The sequence below is a fragment of the Perognathus longimembris genome, chromosome 8, assembly GCF_023159225.1.
Source record: "Perognathus longimembris pacificus isolate PPM17 chromosome 8, ASM2315922v1, whole genome shotgun sequence".
NCBI lineage: Eukaryota > Metazoa > Chordata > Mammalia > Rodentia > Heteromyidae > Perognathus > Perognathus longimembris.
In genome coordinates, this window is record NC_063168.1 from 49,061,530 (window position 1) to 49,075,244 (window position 13,715).

General features: G+C 47.5%; 1 protein-coding gene across 2 annotated transcripts in view; it reads left to right on the forward strand.

The window, feature by feature from the left end:
* Positions 1–9,417, forward strand: part of Thada (THADA armadillo repeat containing) — a 308,781-nt gene extending 299,364 nt beyond the window's left edge. For both annotated transcript variants that reach the window (XM_048353036.1, XM_048353037.1), the window contains 2 exons: positions 7,836–8,005; positions 9,000–9,417. In XM_048353036.1, coding sequence (XP_048208993.1) covers positions 7,836–8,005; positions 9,000–9,365 — 536 coding nt within the window. In that variant the 3' untranslated portion in view covers positions 9,366–9,417. The remainder of the gene's footprint in view (positions 1–7,835; positions 8,006–8,999) is intronic.
* Positions 9,418–13,715: the final 4,298 nt, after the last annotated feature.

Sequence of the window (13,715 nt, forward strand, 5' to 3'; positions counted from 1 at the left end):
TCTATCTGCTGACTAGTCACTTGGAGTGATTTAGTGAGGAGACCACGGAGGGTTGTATAGGTTTGTGGGTGAGGCTAAGGTAGGGGTTCTTGCTCCTAGGGACTACTGCCATGGAGTACTACTTGCTGTTTAGCAGCATCTCTGGCTTCTACCCATTGCATGCCAGTAAGCACCACCTCCTCCTCATTACAACAACCAAAACTGGCTCCAGATGCTAACACATGTCCCATGAAGAGCAACATCATCCCTAGAGGACAACCACTAGGTGGAGGAAAACAGTAATGAGGCTGAGGAATGTAGAAGCTATGCCAACCCCCATCATTGGAAGGAGAAGGAAAGAACTGGCAGTTGAGGTCTCAGACAAGATATACATCTTCCTTCTGTGGGTTTGGTCTACCCAGCTCCAGGCACACCAAACTCTACAATTTCCTGAAATTTCAAAAGATGCTATAGCTGAGTTCTGGTAGATCATACCTGTAGTCCTAGCCACTCATGTGACTGAGATCTGAAGATCTTGGTTCAAAGATAGCCCAAGCAGGAAAGTCTGCAAGACTCTTATCTCCAGTTAACCACCAAACAGCCAGAACTGGAACTGTGGCTCAAGCAGTAAAACACCAGCCTTGAGCAAAAAAGCTAAAGGACAGTGTACACACACACACACACACACACACACACACACACACACACACACACAGATACTATAAATGTAGTTTATTCCCCTCTAATTTTGAAATAACCTTGTAAACTATACCAAACTTTTATGAAGACCCACTGCACCCCTTTCCAAATGCTTCTAATGGGTACCTTGGGGTATTAGTTGAGACTGGTTAGGGTCTACCTCCAGGTGTTCCTTCTTTTACACAGCAGGTCTCAAAAAGAAAAAGGAGGAAGAAGAGTGGTCCCCTGAGGGATGAAGTCTGAATTTCCCTCCAGAATTACTATCAAGGCCAGATTGGGGAGAGGGGAAAGGGCTGGCTAATGTCAGGGACACAGACCTGGAACAATGAGTACAGTAGTTTTCAGTGCAACACATGCCCCTGGCACTTAGCCCAATGCATCCTGGGATTGGGGCTGCCCTTGAGAGCTCCAACCAGTACACTTGGTTCTTCTTTGATGAAATGTTTTAAATATTTAGATAAGAAACAAAAACAAATACCACAAATACCCATGATTCCCTACCTTGACTTCCTGTTGGAGTTTTAGAAGCCAGAAGAACCAACCCCCTTCATTCTTAGGACAAAGATCATCATCCTCTGGGCCATTTATCTCCATTAGGGTCCCTCTCACAAATGCTCCTCATGATAGACAGATCCAGTCTCTTTGCTGCTCAACCTCTGGGCTCCTCACTTTGGTCCCAGATATGCAATGTCTTACCCCTCCACCTGGCCAGGCTTCCCCTCCGCTAAGTTTTCCCTCCTCCTGCTCCCCATCTGGTTTTTCCATTTCTGTCTTTTCATTTCCACCACTTATGATATAATTAGTCTGTGTCATGCACCATCTTGAACTATTTCCTCACACTTCATGTGTGTCAGCATGCCTCTGACCAAACTATTCACTCTGAGAAAAAGGTACAGGGCTTTCCTCGGGTTTTTTACAGTGTCTCACATAGCAAGATCAGCCAACACTTGTGGGTAGAGAAAGAGTTGGGTAAGTAAATGGATGATGAGTGAATGGGTATAGAGTTATTTGGTTGGCAGGGCTACCCAGCACATTGGCCAGCCCCTAGATCCAAGAGATTTTCCACTTGTGCCTAAAATGGGGTTCTCCAGAGCTAGAGAGGGAAAACTCAGCCCCTCACTGTGCTGGCTTGACTGCTTAGGAAGGAAACTTGACTGATATCCTTACCTGATTCTTTAGAATCAGACTGTAGGAAGCCACTATCTAAAATCATTTCACACCTGGAAAAATGTGAACAGCACATATTATCATCAGTTGGTAGGCAATGTGGGAGAAGTCCATGGTGACATTTTCATTTTAATTAGTACAGTGGAAAACAACCTCAGCCTATCTCCCTGCCTCAGAATTAGCAACCCCTTCCCTCAGAGGAGGAAACATGGACAGGGACTGGCCTACACGTAGGCCTCTTCCTGGAGCTAGGAAAGAAGCGTTACAGGATTATCAGCAAGGAGCATTCCCTGAGAGTAAGGCATCTGCCTCGCGGGAAAGCTCAGACAGAACTGGCCCTGTAGCAAGAGGCAGTCCATACCACAGCAGACCTAATGCCTCGTTTGCTTCCCTTCTCTACTGTCCAAATGAGTTATCCACTCATAAGGATGGAAGCACAAGATTAACCAATTCTAAATGTTGATTCGGTATATGTCCAGCATGATTCCAAGTGACTGAATGTCAGTCCCCCGGTGTAGACCTGCCACAGAAAGGAGCACTAGCCTCTTCCCTGCCCAGCTACTGCAGCTCCTCCATCTGGACTGCTCCACTGAATACCTGATGCTCATGCTCATACCTCCCCCCAGCCGATCGGCTGCTTCATTCCTTTTTACAGCTAAATATAGACATACCGAAATTTATCCAGTCATCAGTGAACACAGTTTGATTCATCCCACTTTTTGGCTATTATGAGCAAGGCTGCTATGAAGATTCATGCACAAGTGTTTATATGGACATTTTTGTTTTAATTTTTCTTAGGTATATCTAGTATTGTTGGTTCAAATGGTTTCATCTTTGTTGGACCTGAAAGACTTTTCCATAGTAGCTGCACCATTCAACATTCCTACCAACAAATTGTGAGGGTTTGTTTCACACCTTTGCCAAAACATCTTTTGGGGGGGGTGTGCATGCACGCGCATACACACGCATGCACATATGTGGGTATGTTTGTGTGTGTCTATGGGCTTGAAGTCAGGGCTTGGCTGCCATTTCAGCTTTTTTGCTCAAAGGCTAGCACTTTACCACTTGAGCCACACCTCCACTAATAGGGTTAGGGTTTTGTTATTGTTGTTTCTAGTTAATTGGATATAAGAGTCTCACAGATTGGGCTGGGAATATGGCCTAGTGGCAAGAGTGTTTGCCTCATATACTTCATGAAGCCCTGGGTTTGATTCCCCAGCACCACATATATAGAAAACGGCCAGAAGTGGTGCTGTGGCTCAAGTGGCAAAGTGCTAGCCTTGAGCAAAAAGAAGCCAGGGACAGTGCTCAGGCCCTGAGTCCAAGGCCCAGGACTGGCAAAAAAAATAAATAAATAAAAGAGTCTCACAGACTTTCTTGCTTGGCTGGCTTCAAGCCATGACCCTCAGATCTCAGCCTCCTGAATAGCTAGAAAAACAGGTGTGAGCCAGTGGCACCCAACTTGTCTTTTTTATACTCATCTTTGCTAGCATGAAAGGGCATCTCTGTGGTTTGAATTGCATTTTCTGGTGGTTCAAACTTATGTATCTTTTCTGGAAAAATATCTAGTCAGATCCTTTGATTTTGTGTGTGTGTTTTAACTATAGTTTTAACAGTTTTTCATATATTCCAGATATATCTCTTTCCAGCTACAGGGTTTGCAAATGTTTTCTCCTGTTCTTAGTTGTCCATTCCTTCTCCTTTTCCTCATCATCTTCCTTCTCTTCCTCTTCCCCTTTATTGTTGTACTAGGGATCAAACCCAGGGCCTTTTGTATGCCAGACAGTATTTTCTAGAAGATACCTTTCAAAATACTTTGTTTCTAGTTTTGATGAAGCCTGGCTTGTTTGAGCTTTTGATGTCACATCTATGAAACTACTGTCTAATGTAGTTTCCATGCAGGTTTACTCCTTTTTTCCTCTCTAAATTTTATAGTTTTAGCTCTTACATATAGTTGTTTGCTACATTTCTTTGTGTGTATGTGCCAGTCCTAGGGCTTGAACTCAGGGCCTGAGCTCTATTCCTGAGCATTTTTGCTCATGGCTAGTGCTCTACCACTTGAGCCATAGCTCTGCTTATGGCTTTTTTTTTTTTTTTTTTTTTTGAGTAGTGTATTGGAGGTTAAGAGTCTTACTGACTTTTACTTCCCAGGGCTAGATTTGAACTGCAGTCCTTAGATCTCAACCTCCTGAGTAGCTAGGATTACAGGTATGAGCCACCAGCACCCAGCTGTTTGCTGTATTTTAAGGGTTTTTTTTGTATATGCCTTTAGGTAGGAGCCCAGCTTTATTCCTTTCCATGTGCGTATCCAGTTATCTCAGCATCAGTGATTGAACAGACTGTCTCTCCCCCCAAATTACTTTGTTTTGAGCCCCTTGTCAAAAATCAGTTTACCCTAAATAGAGAAATTTGTTTCTGGGATGTGTTCTGCTGTTAATCTGGATTCTGCCTTCATGCCAGCACCATCCTGTCAGACTGGCAGGTGGCACCCTGTGTGTGCTTAGACTGTGTGAGGCTCCAAGTTCATCCCCAGCACCATGAAAAGCTCTCATTCCCATGACCTTGGGGTCAGTTTTGAAGTCAGAACATGTGAGTCCTCCAATTTTGGTTTTTGGTTTTGTTTTTCAAGATTGTTTTGGCTATTCTGGATACATAACATGTGTTGTTTTGTCACTTGCTTTCTCATTTCCTTGCTGGAATGACTAGCCTGCATGTTAAGTACAAACTCCCCTCCTCTCTTCTACAGTCTCCTGCTGGGTCTGTCCCCTCCTGAGACTCTCAGGCTCCTCTGGCTGAGCTTAGGCTGGGGCCAGGTAGTAAAGGAGGGAACTTGTGGACCTCACCTGGCTCCTATGCAGGAGACCTAAATCCTGCTAATCCCCCACCCTGCCTCTACCGCCCCTCCCACTTCCTTCCTTAGCCGCAGGGTTGGGTTGATTGGGACTCTCTGGACCCACTTGCAGCCACATCACAGGGGCTCTCCTCGAGCCGGTCAGCCTAGCTCTCCCCTGCACATTCCGGAGTGCAGCTCATGGCAAATAGTGTGCAAAGAGACAGTCCTGTCAGGCAGCATTCGTGTGGCAGCTTGGCCTTCCCCATGGCATCTTAGTCATTCCTATGTGACCTTTATAGATCCAAGAGAGTCACCTGAGCTACAGGCACTTATTTTGTAGGTGCAAGTTTTTTCTTCTTGGGGGTGGGGGTCAGACCTTGCTATAAAAAGATGCCTCTTCAGCTAAGCAAATTGAACTCCAAAAGATGGAAACAGGAAGATTTTATTGATATTGTCGTTATGTTTAATGTTCTAGGTGAATTTCCTATGGTGTGGTCACTGTATATGATTTTGGTACACTGGATATTGTGTATATGCTTATCTGAGCTAGGGAAGGGAAAGAAAAATGAGGGAGGGTGTAACAAATACGACAAGAAATGTACTCACTACCTTATTATGTAACACTATCCCCTCTGTGCATCACCTTGACCAAAAAATTAAATAAATAAACAATAATATATAAATAAATAAAAAGATGCTTCTTCTCACTCCCCCACCAAAGGGGGGGAAAAGATGGAGAATTGGTGAACCAGAGGGTATAATTTTCTGGAAGCTCTGAAGATCAACCTGCTTTCCTTCTACAATAAGAAGGACTTTCAGCTGTGGCCTTTTCCACACATAGCCCCCCCAGTTGGGGGGCTTTTTTTCCCCTTTCCTTATTGTTATTTCTCTTTTTGTGGAATGACTAACAGTGATCAGGTCAAATGTGCCTCCTTCACCTCTGGGCTGCGGGGCCACTTTCTCAGCTGCTCCTCTGCCGGGAGCACAGTGCCACCCCCAACTCTGCACACGCGCAGCCATGCAACTGCTGCACGCAACAGCCTCCTCACTGCTAAAGGGGGACAGCTCCCTTTTAGAGCAGTGGGAGCACCAAACAGTCAAGAGGAGTAGAGCTTTCATATTTCCAATAACAACATTAATTACTGGTCATCAAGTGCCCCAGATGTGGTGGAACATAGCTTACAATCTGGAGACATAGGCAAGAAGAAGGGGCATCCTGGGCTAGCTAGGGCTAGGTAGAGACACCTGGGTCCCAAAAAACAGGAACAAAAGCAATTTTTAAATCAAGTGAGACAAAGGAAAAAATTATAGTGTCCAGAGCTTCAAACAGGTATGCTCTGAGCATCTTGTCTGTATTGAATTATGTTTGTAGTTTCTTGGGGGTTTGGAAGAGGTCATGTAATTGTTCTCCCACCCATGCAATGCTCAGCCAGCCAAGAGCTCACAACTTAGTCAGGTAGAGGTAAAGACAGATTATTTTCTAATAAAGAACTGACCAACACATGCCTCCCATCTACAGCCCCTCCTCCCCTGCACCCTCCTCCTCTCCTTTTCTGTTTCCCAGTTTAAACCTTGATTCCCTGCACTGAGAGCACTAGCAAGCAAGTTGCCTCTGAGGACAATGAGATATGGCATGAAAGTAATCTCCATGCTGGATAGTCCCCAGCCCTGTTTTATCTCACTCTAAAAACCTCCTTGCTGACTCTTGAGTTCTTACAGCCTCTATGACTATACAAGTGGGTTGGCCTATCTGCTCTGCGGGCTCCTCATCAGTGACCGGGGATGTTAATCCAGTCCATAGGTGTTAAAGAGGGAAATGTAGCTCAGCAGTAGAGCCTGTGCCTAGCATGAACAAGGCTTTGGATTTGATGCCGCACAGACTTACTTTTACATACATACACACACACTCTATAAACCTTGGAAGAATTAGAGACAAAGCACTTGATCAGGGCCTGGTTCAACACCCTGGAAAACTCAGCTTCCTCATCCAGACTCTGGGCCTTCCCCTAGTATGCTAAGCAAGTAGGATTGGGGCCAAATACTCAGGGACAATTGCAGACAGACATCCAGACATCGGAGCTGTGGATTGGAAAGAGCTGAGAGCTTCACAGAAGTATGTCATTAAAAGGCAGGTGCTGGTGCCGGAGGGATTCCCAGGGGCCTGCTGACCTGAGGGGGGATTTGAGTGAGTTCCAGGCCTACTGCTGGTTAGTTGGGAAGGGCTGCTTTGTTGTTGGCAGAAGCATCAACATCCTGAACCTCCCTACATCCCTGTATTTAGTATTGCCTAAGAATGGTAACGGAGCAGTGGTTCCCCCATGGTACCCTACTTGCCCTTTTTATCCCAATTTCTGCTCTCTCAGTGCCTCTACCTCATATAGCCAGGAATTCAGGGTCTGAAAAAACTAAACCACTCCAAGACAGAAGGTAGCAAAATGTGAGCGAAGTCCCAGGCTGGGGTTGTAGCTCAGTGGAAGAGCACTTGCCTAGCATGCAGAAATTGAACAAAATCCTACCCATCTACTTTTGGATAGCCATGACTTTGAAATGGCTTTTGCATTCTTAAAATGGTTGGGGGAAAAAATCATAAGAATATTTTGTGACATATGAAATTCAAATTTCAGTATCCATAGGTAAAGTTTTATTGGGACACCACCATACCATGCTGCCTTTGGCAGAGCTGAGCAGGTGTGACAGAGACCTTAAGATGTGTGGTCTACAGTATGTATTCTCTGCCCATTGAGATGCGTGCTGCTCCCTGCTCTGAGATGATAGAGCTTTAACTTGTTACCTACCAAAAAGCTTTCCCTTTGTGGGAGGGGACAAACCAATGAATATGGAGTTCCAAAGAGATCCTGGGTGGCAGACTTCTTGATCCTTCCAATTATATACTTACTAGAAGGGCTAGAGAGAAAGGCCTGGTCCTGCGGTGCGGCTGCTCCAACTTGGGATAAGGGAAGAGTGGCGCTCAGGCCTAGACTCATTCTAGCAGGAGGATCTAGGAGGAAATTACTACCTCCCAGGGAGCCCTTCCTACCAGCACCATACCCAGCTGGCATTGGGGTTTTATTTAAGACCCCTCATGTTCCCAGAGTCCGATGGGATTCCCATCTGGTGCAGAGCAGTGCACCCATTGCTCACCTCTCTGTCTTTGCAGAGTTTGCCTTCTGCCAGGTGGATGCCTCCATCGCTCTGGCCCTGGCCCAGGCTGTCCTGTGTGACCTGCTGCAGCAGTGGGACCAGCTGGCATGTGGACTTCCCATCCTGCTGGGGTGGCTATTGGGAGAAGACGATGACCTCGCCAGCTCTGTGGAGAGCCTACATCAGGTGATCCCGGGAACTTAGGAACTGGACATCTTGAGTGTTCTCTAGATGCTAAGGTTCAGTGGGCCACTGGAAGCTGTTTGCTAAGTGCTTGGATGCAGAGCGGGCACTAATCAGGAGAAGGCCTTCTGAGGGCCCAGGGAGATATTCAGCTCAGCTGTGGGATTCTCATGGCAACCCTTCACAGAGCTGAGGAAGGAACTTTGAGAGAAATTGTGTGTAACTTCGGATGTTGCATGTAATTATGGTAAAAAGTTTGTGTGGGGTTCCCTGTAGTGAGGTTCAAGAATGAAGTATTTCCTAATTAGGCCATGGAAGAGAACGGTTTACCTCGTCCAGGTGGGGGAGCAGTCACAGATAGGGAAACTAAGAAGCAAGGCAAGCATCAAAAGCATCCTGAGAATGGAAATTCACAGCCATCTGTGTCTAACTCTGCTGGTGTCCCTAGCAGCCCAGTTTAAAAGGCAGCCGTTTACGGGAATTGTGGAGGATGGATAAGGGTGTGTGATAAAATGGCCTTGGAAATCGGCAGCATCATAGAAACTTGGTCTCATGCTCAAAAGCCAGTGTCTCACATTGGTAATTCTTTGGTCCCTGGTCTGCTGCTGAGATGTCCCATTCTCCCTCCTCTCTGATTTCCTGATACACCTTACTTTGGTCAAGGTTGTCTTTTCAGCATCTGGCCCCCAAAATATCTTGGCTTTGAACTACAGATACATCTTTATCAAAGGTCATGTTAAGTCAGGGGGGAGGGGAGGAAAGAACTCCTCTGGTTTAAAGAAAAAAAAAAAAGTACAGGAGTGAAAATAGAAGGTGACCTTCAAGGCTGCTAGTGGTGTGTGGGGTGAGGGTGTTGACAGGCTGGAGTGAGCCCTCTGTCAGTTGGGGGGAGGGGGCGGGGATGTCCCTCTTACATCTAGCAGTGCCTTGCTTGGTGTGCCTGGGGTTTGTCAGCATTCCCTGGAAGGCTGACTCTGAGCATTTTCACTTGATGTAGGGAGAAGAAGACTACCTGTTTGAAAAAGCAGAAGTCAACTTTTGGGCTGAGACCCTGACCTTTGTGAAATACCTCAGTAGACACCTATTCCATGTCCTCTGCAAGCCCCGCAGGCATCCTCTTAGCTCTGAAAAACTCTATCACCTGCAGAAGATGGCATCAGAGCAGCGCCAGTGCGTCTCCCAGCTCCTCAGCGAGCTTCCTCCAGCTGCTGAGTTCTTGAAGACAGTGGAGCACACAAGACTACGCATTCAGGAGGAAAGGACATTAGCAGGACTGAAGCTGTTGGCCTTTCTGGAAGAAAAGGAAGGGGAAGCCCCCTTGTTCTCAGAGCCCAGGACTCTCCAGCAAAATCAAAACAGTTAACTCACAAGAACACTGAAGAAAGAAGGCTTGAAGGGAGTCCTCCGCCAAATCTGCAAAAAATATGTCCATCGTGTTCAAACTTTCCCCTTTCACTCCTCCCCCATTTCTAAGAGTTTGGACTTCTGTCACTTCCTGCCGAGGGATTTTTCTTCCATTCACTCATTCAAGACAGCCTAGCTTATTGCAGCTATTATAGGAAATGAGGCTACTATTGATATTCACTCTGCCCCCAGGTGCAGGCCACCTGCAGGCCTAGATTAGCCTTTGCCATCCCCAAGGACCACTAATGTCCAGCCAATGCCACCCGATAGTTCCTGTGAATTGACTATACAGGCTGGGTTTTTAAATACACAACCCCTCCCTCTTTAGGGGGGAATATATATGTCGGGACTAGATTAGTTGGCAAAAGACCCATTTGGTCAGATTTCTAAATTGTATTCTATTTTAGCAAAACAGAAATATGTTCCAAAGCCAGAGACTGGTCGCTCATGCCTATAATCCTAGCTACTCAGGAGGATGAGATCTGAGGATCGCAATTCAAAGTCATCCTGGGCAGGAAAGTCTGTGTGACTCTTTATCTCCTATTAATCACACACATAAAAAAAAAAAAACACAGAAATGGTGCTGTAGCTCAAGAGGTAGAGTGCTAGCCTTTAGCAAAAGGAGCTTAAGGATGGCAGCCAGGCAGAGTTCAAGGTCCAAGACCGGCACTAAAAAAAAGAAAGGAAATGTTCCAAATGTTTGGTCCTGGGAAAGGTAAGGATAAACCTCATGCTAATATTTGTGTCCTGATATCTGCATGCATAAGTCCTGAAGTGGTCCTCACATGTATACTGTTAGGATAGCCACTGGGAATCTCCTATCTCCCCAAAAATATGTTACCTAGAAAATCTGATTTTGCCACCCAACATATCCTATTGACTTTTACAAAGAACCTGAAGAGGGGTTGGGAATATGGCCTAGTTATAGAGTGCTTGCCTTGCATACATGAAGCCCTGGGTTCGATTCCTAAGCACCACATATATAGAAAATGTCAGAAGTGTCGCTCAGGCCCTGAGTTCAAGCCCCAGGATTGGCAAAAAAATAAAATAAAATAAAGAACCTGGAGAAAGGATAGCCAAAGCAAATGTTTTATTTAATGCCTACACTTTTTACCATCCTGTGCATGGTGGCAGTAACAAGATTGTGCTTTAAGATGTCAATAAACACACTGATCTTTCAGTGATTTAGTCTAGAAACCCTACAGGCATTCTGCCTTTACAAGCTCAGCCCAGCCCTCTTCCCCACATATCCAGCAGGTGGCGTTCTTGCACATATTTTGCAGCTGGTCTTGTAATTCATTTTAATCTACCATTTTAAACGTATACTTTCAGAAGTTACCTTGAGATTCATAGCTTGGGTGTATGATTGTCTCATTCATGGTCATTTTGTATCCTAGTTGTCTGAAAAGGCCATTTTGTTTATATAGTATATAAACCTGTGGAGGCCTGTAAATATTTTTAAATATTTCTCTGGTGAGTAATCCCTAAGACTTAGATTGTATTTGAAGGTCTGAAGGTGCAAGTTAGAGAAGGAATTGAATGTGGCCATTTCCTACTGGAGGAACCAAAAAAAACCTGGAGTTTTTAATTAACTGATCTGAGAGAAAACCATCAAAAAGTAAAAATTTGGCTATACCTCCAGTATGGAGAAAGGCTCTGCAGGAAGAGGTTAACTCAGTGTCCAAAGGATCATATCATCCTAAGGAGAACAGAAAATTCCCTGGGTGGTCTTGCATTCAGGTCCAAGTGAGTTTTTTGTGATCATGAATTAATCACCTACTTAGGCATCTGTGTAGACCACACTTGATAGGAAGTTGTCAACTTTGCAGTTCTTTTTTGTTCTGAGACCTAGCTGATAAAAAGTTAGGGACTGATGGTATAATATGGTAATAACTATGGGGCAATAACCATACCAATACTTCCGAGCAAGGCACAACAAAGCCCAGCTCATTAAAAAGGCCAGTTATACTCTACCACCACCATTTATGTAAAATGAAATACAAGCAGTGATGTAATAATAAAAATATTTTACACTAGTAGGTACTCTGGCCTAAACCATGGTCCAGAACATGTTTACATGGCAATTTCAGAATCCTACTAAATCCACAAAGGGGGGGGGGGGGATTGTTCTCACCGATGTTGGCTGTTGGCTGGGAATTACCCCAGATTTAAATCTAGAAGGGCAGGAAGGACTGATCTTTCCTGACGTCTGTACCTGGTCTTCTTACTAACCTGACAGTACTAGCTAAGGAAACGGTTGCTTCACACTGATGCTCCCCAGGGGAAATCTTGAAGACCCTGTGCTCCAGGACTAACTCATGTTTGGGGCCATTTCAGCAAAGAATAAAACCATGTCAGCCTGTTACATCACCGTGCCTACAAGCCAGTGATGGGTGGGCAGGAAGAATAAAGCTCTCATTTCCCCTGCAATCACTGCTTACTCCCGGCTGAGTTCTAGGGCCCAAAATTCGGGTGGTCACTGGTTCTTTGGGTATTCATGATTCTGTGACCCTCCCTCCATTTGGCACATTCCAGAGGACTGGCCTTGTCCATTGGTCCACTTTGCCAATTTATTTTAAAGTAAAAGATGATTTGTACCTGTCCATCTTTTAAGCACCTCCATGATTAGCTCAATTGCACCTCTACAAAGGTGAGGAATGAGTGAAGCAAGTATTTTGTCTTTGCTATCTTTGTTTTACAAGTACCAAATAAATTGTGTGACTTGTCCCAGATCACATGAGTGAATGAGGGGTAGGGCCTGAACTCCAGCCGCACAGTTCTGGCCCTAAAGTCCTTCCAGCCCCACCTAGGACTCTAGATCCCAGGGCAATGGGGTAAATCCTGTTTGCTGGGGCTTGACGGGCTTTGTCTCTTTCCCTTCCTGGTTAACTGACAGCCCAAAGAGGACCGAGTGAACTGGGTGCAATCAGACTGGTAGATCAATTTGGAAAGAGGTGTGGGCCAAGCTTCCTTCCCTGGCAGCTCCTGGACATTCCACCTTGGGCGGCCTGTCTGCCAGCTGGGTGAAATCGTGGGCCTGGCTCCAGCCATTTGGCAGCTCGCGTAGACAGCACTGCTAGAAGAGGCCTCCTCCACCGGCCTCCAGGTCGGCTGAGTACAGCTGTCAGCGGCTTTAGCTTCTCCGGGCGCTAGGTGGGGGTGTCTGCCCCCTCCCAAGGCAGGGGCTGGGAGTCCGTGGGGCGCACGCCTTTCCCAGGGAAAGCTGTTGGGGTGCGGGCTACCGAGAGGTAATGGGGAGTCCCCACCCCGGCCCGGCCTCAGCCTAACCCTACAGCAGCTAAGGCTGGACTGGTGGCTTGGACAACATGGAAGACGCGGCAGGCAAAGACTATGCTGTTGGGCGGGAAGCCTAGGCGGGCAGCTACGTCCCAACCCCCGAGGGAGTAAGGAGAGATCAGACCCGCCAGCAGACGGAAGAGAGGGAGGAAGTTGCCTCCACGCCTGAACGGCTCTAGCGGCTCTCTCTCCCGTCCTCCGAGTCGGCTCCCCCGCCCCGGACACCCCGCGCCACTCCGCGCCTTTGGCCCAGGCTCAAGGTCTTGTGATGTGATTAGCAAAGCCAGCGCCTTGTCCTCAGACACACAGCCCAGCCCGGCAGGCCCGGGCGCCCGAGCCCTGTTTACTGAGCCTGGGCGGGGAGAGGGGCGGAGAAACCGGGCCCGGACTCCTAAGGGCTAGACTTACAGCTGCAGCCTTCCGCGTGGCCGCGTCTCCCAACCCCCACCGGGTTCTCCACGTGCAGCCCAACGGAGCCCACCGCCGAGACTCAGGCCAGGAACCCCTGCCCCGAGTCCCCAGCGTCCTTTGCCAACCAGCTGGGCGCGCGCGGACGGTTGCAATAGGTTTGCATTTTGCAATTCCCGCGCCCAGTACAAAAACCGAGGGAGGGAGATAAAAGCTGCGCCCGCCCGCCTGCCTGGCAGGATCGGGCGGGGAGAGACACGTCCAGGGCTGCAGAACGCAGGGCACGTGGAAGGAGCTGGTGCTTTCCAACACGGCAGCCCCACGGGCGAAAAGACAGCAGCAGCCCGCACCGCCACCCAGCTAGCACCCGACTGGGCTGAACTCTCCACGCTGCTCCGGCGCCCGGACCGCCGACCCCGCCTCCTCCCCACCCCCTAGAAGGGGGAAAAAATTGGCGGCGACCAATGGGAGGCCAGCAAGGCGCCTGACGTCGGCGAGCCGGCGGGCGGCGTTGCCTGGAGACCCCGGCGGGGTCAGCGCTCCGTGCCCTCCCCCGGCGCGCCCGCCCCGCCGCCGCTGCGCTCTGGGGTTATATAGGCTGCGC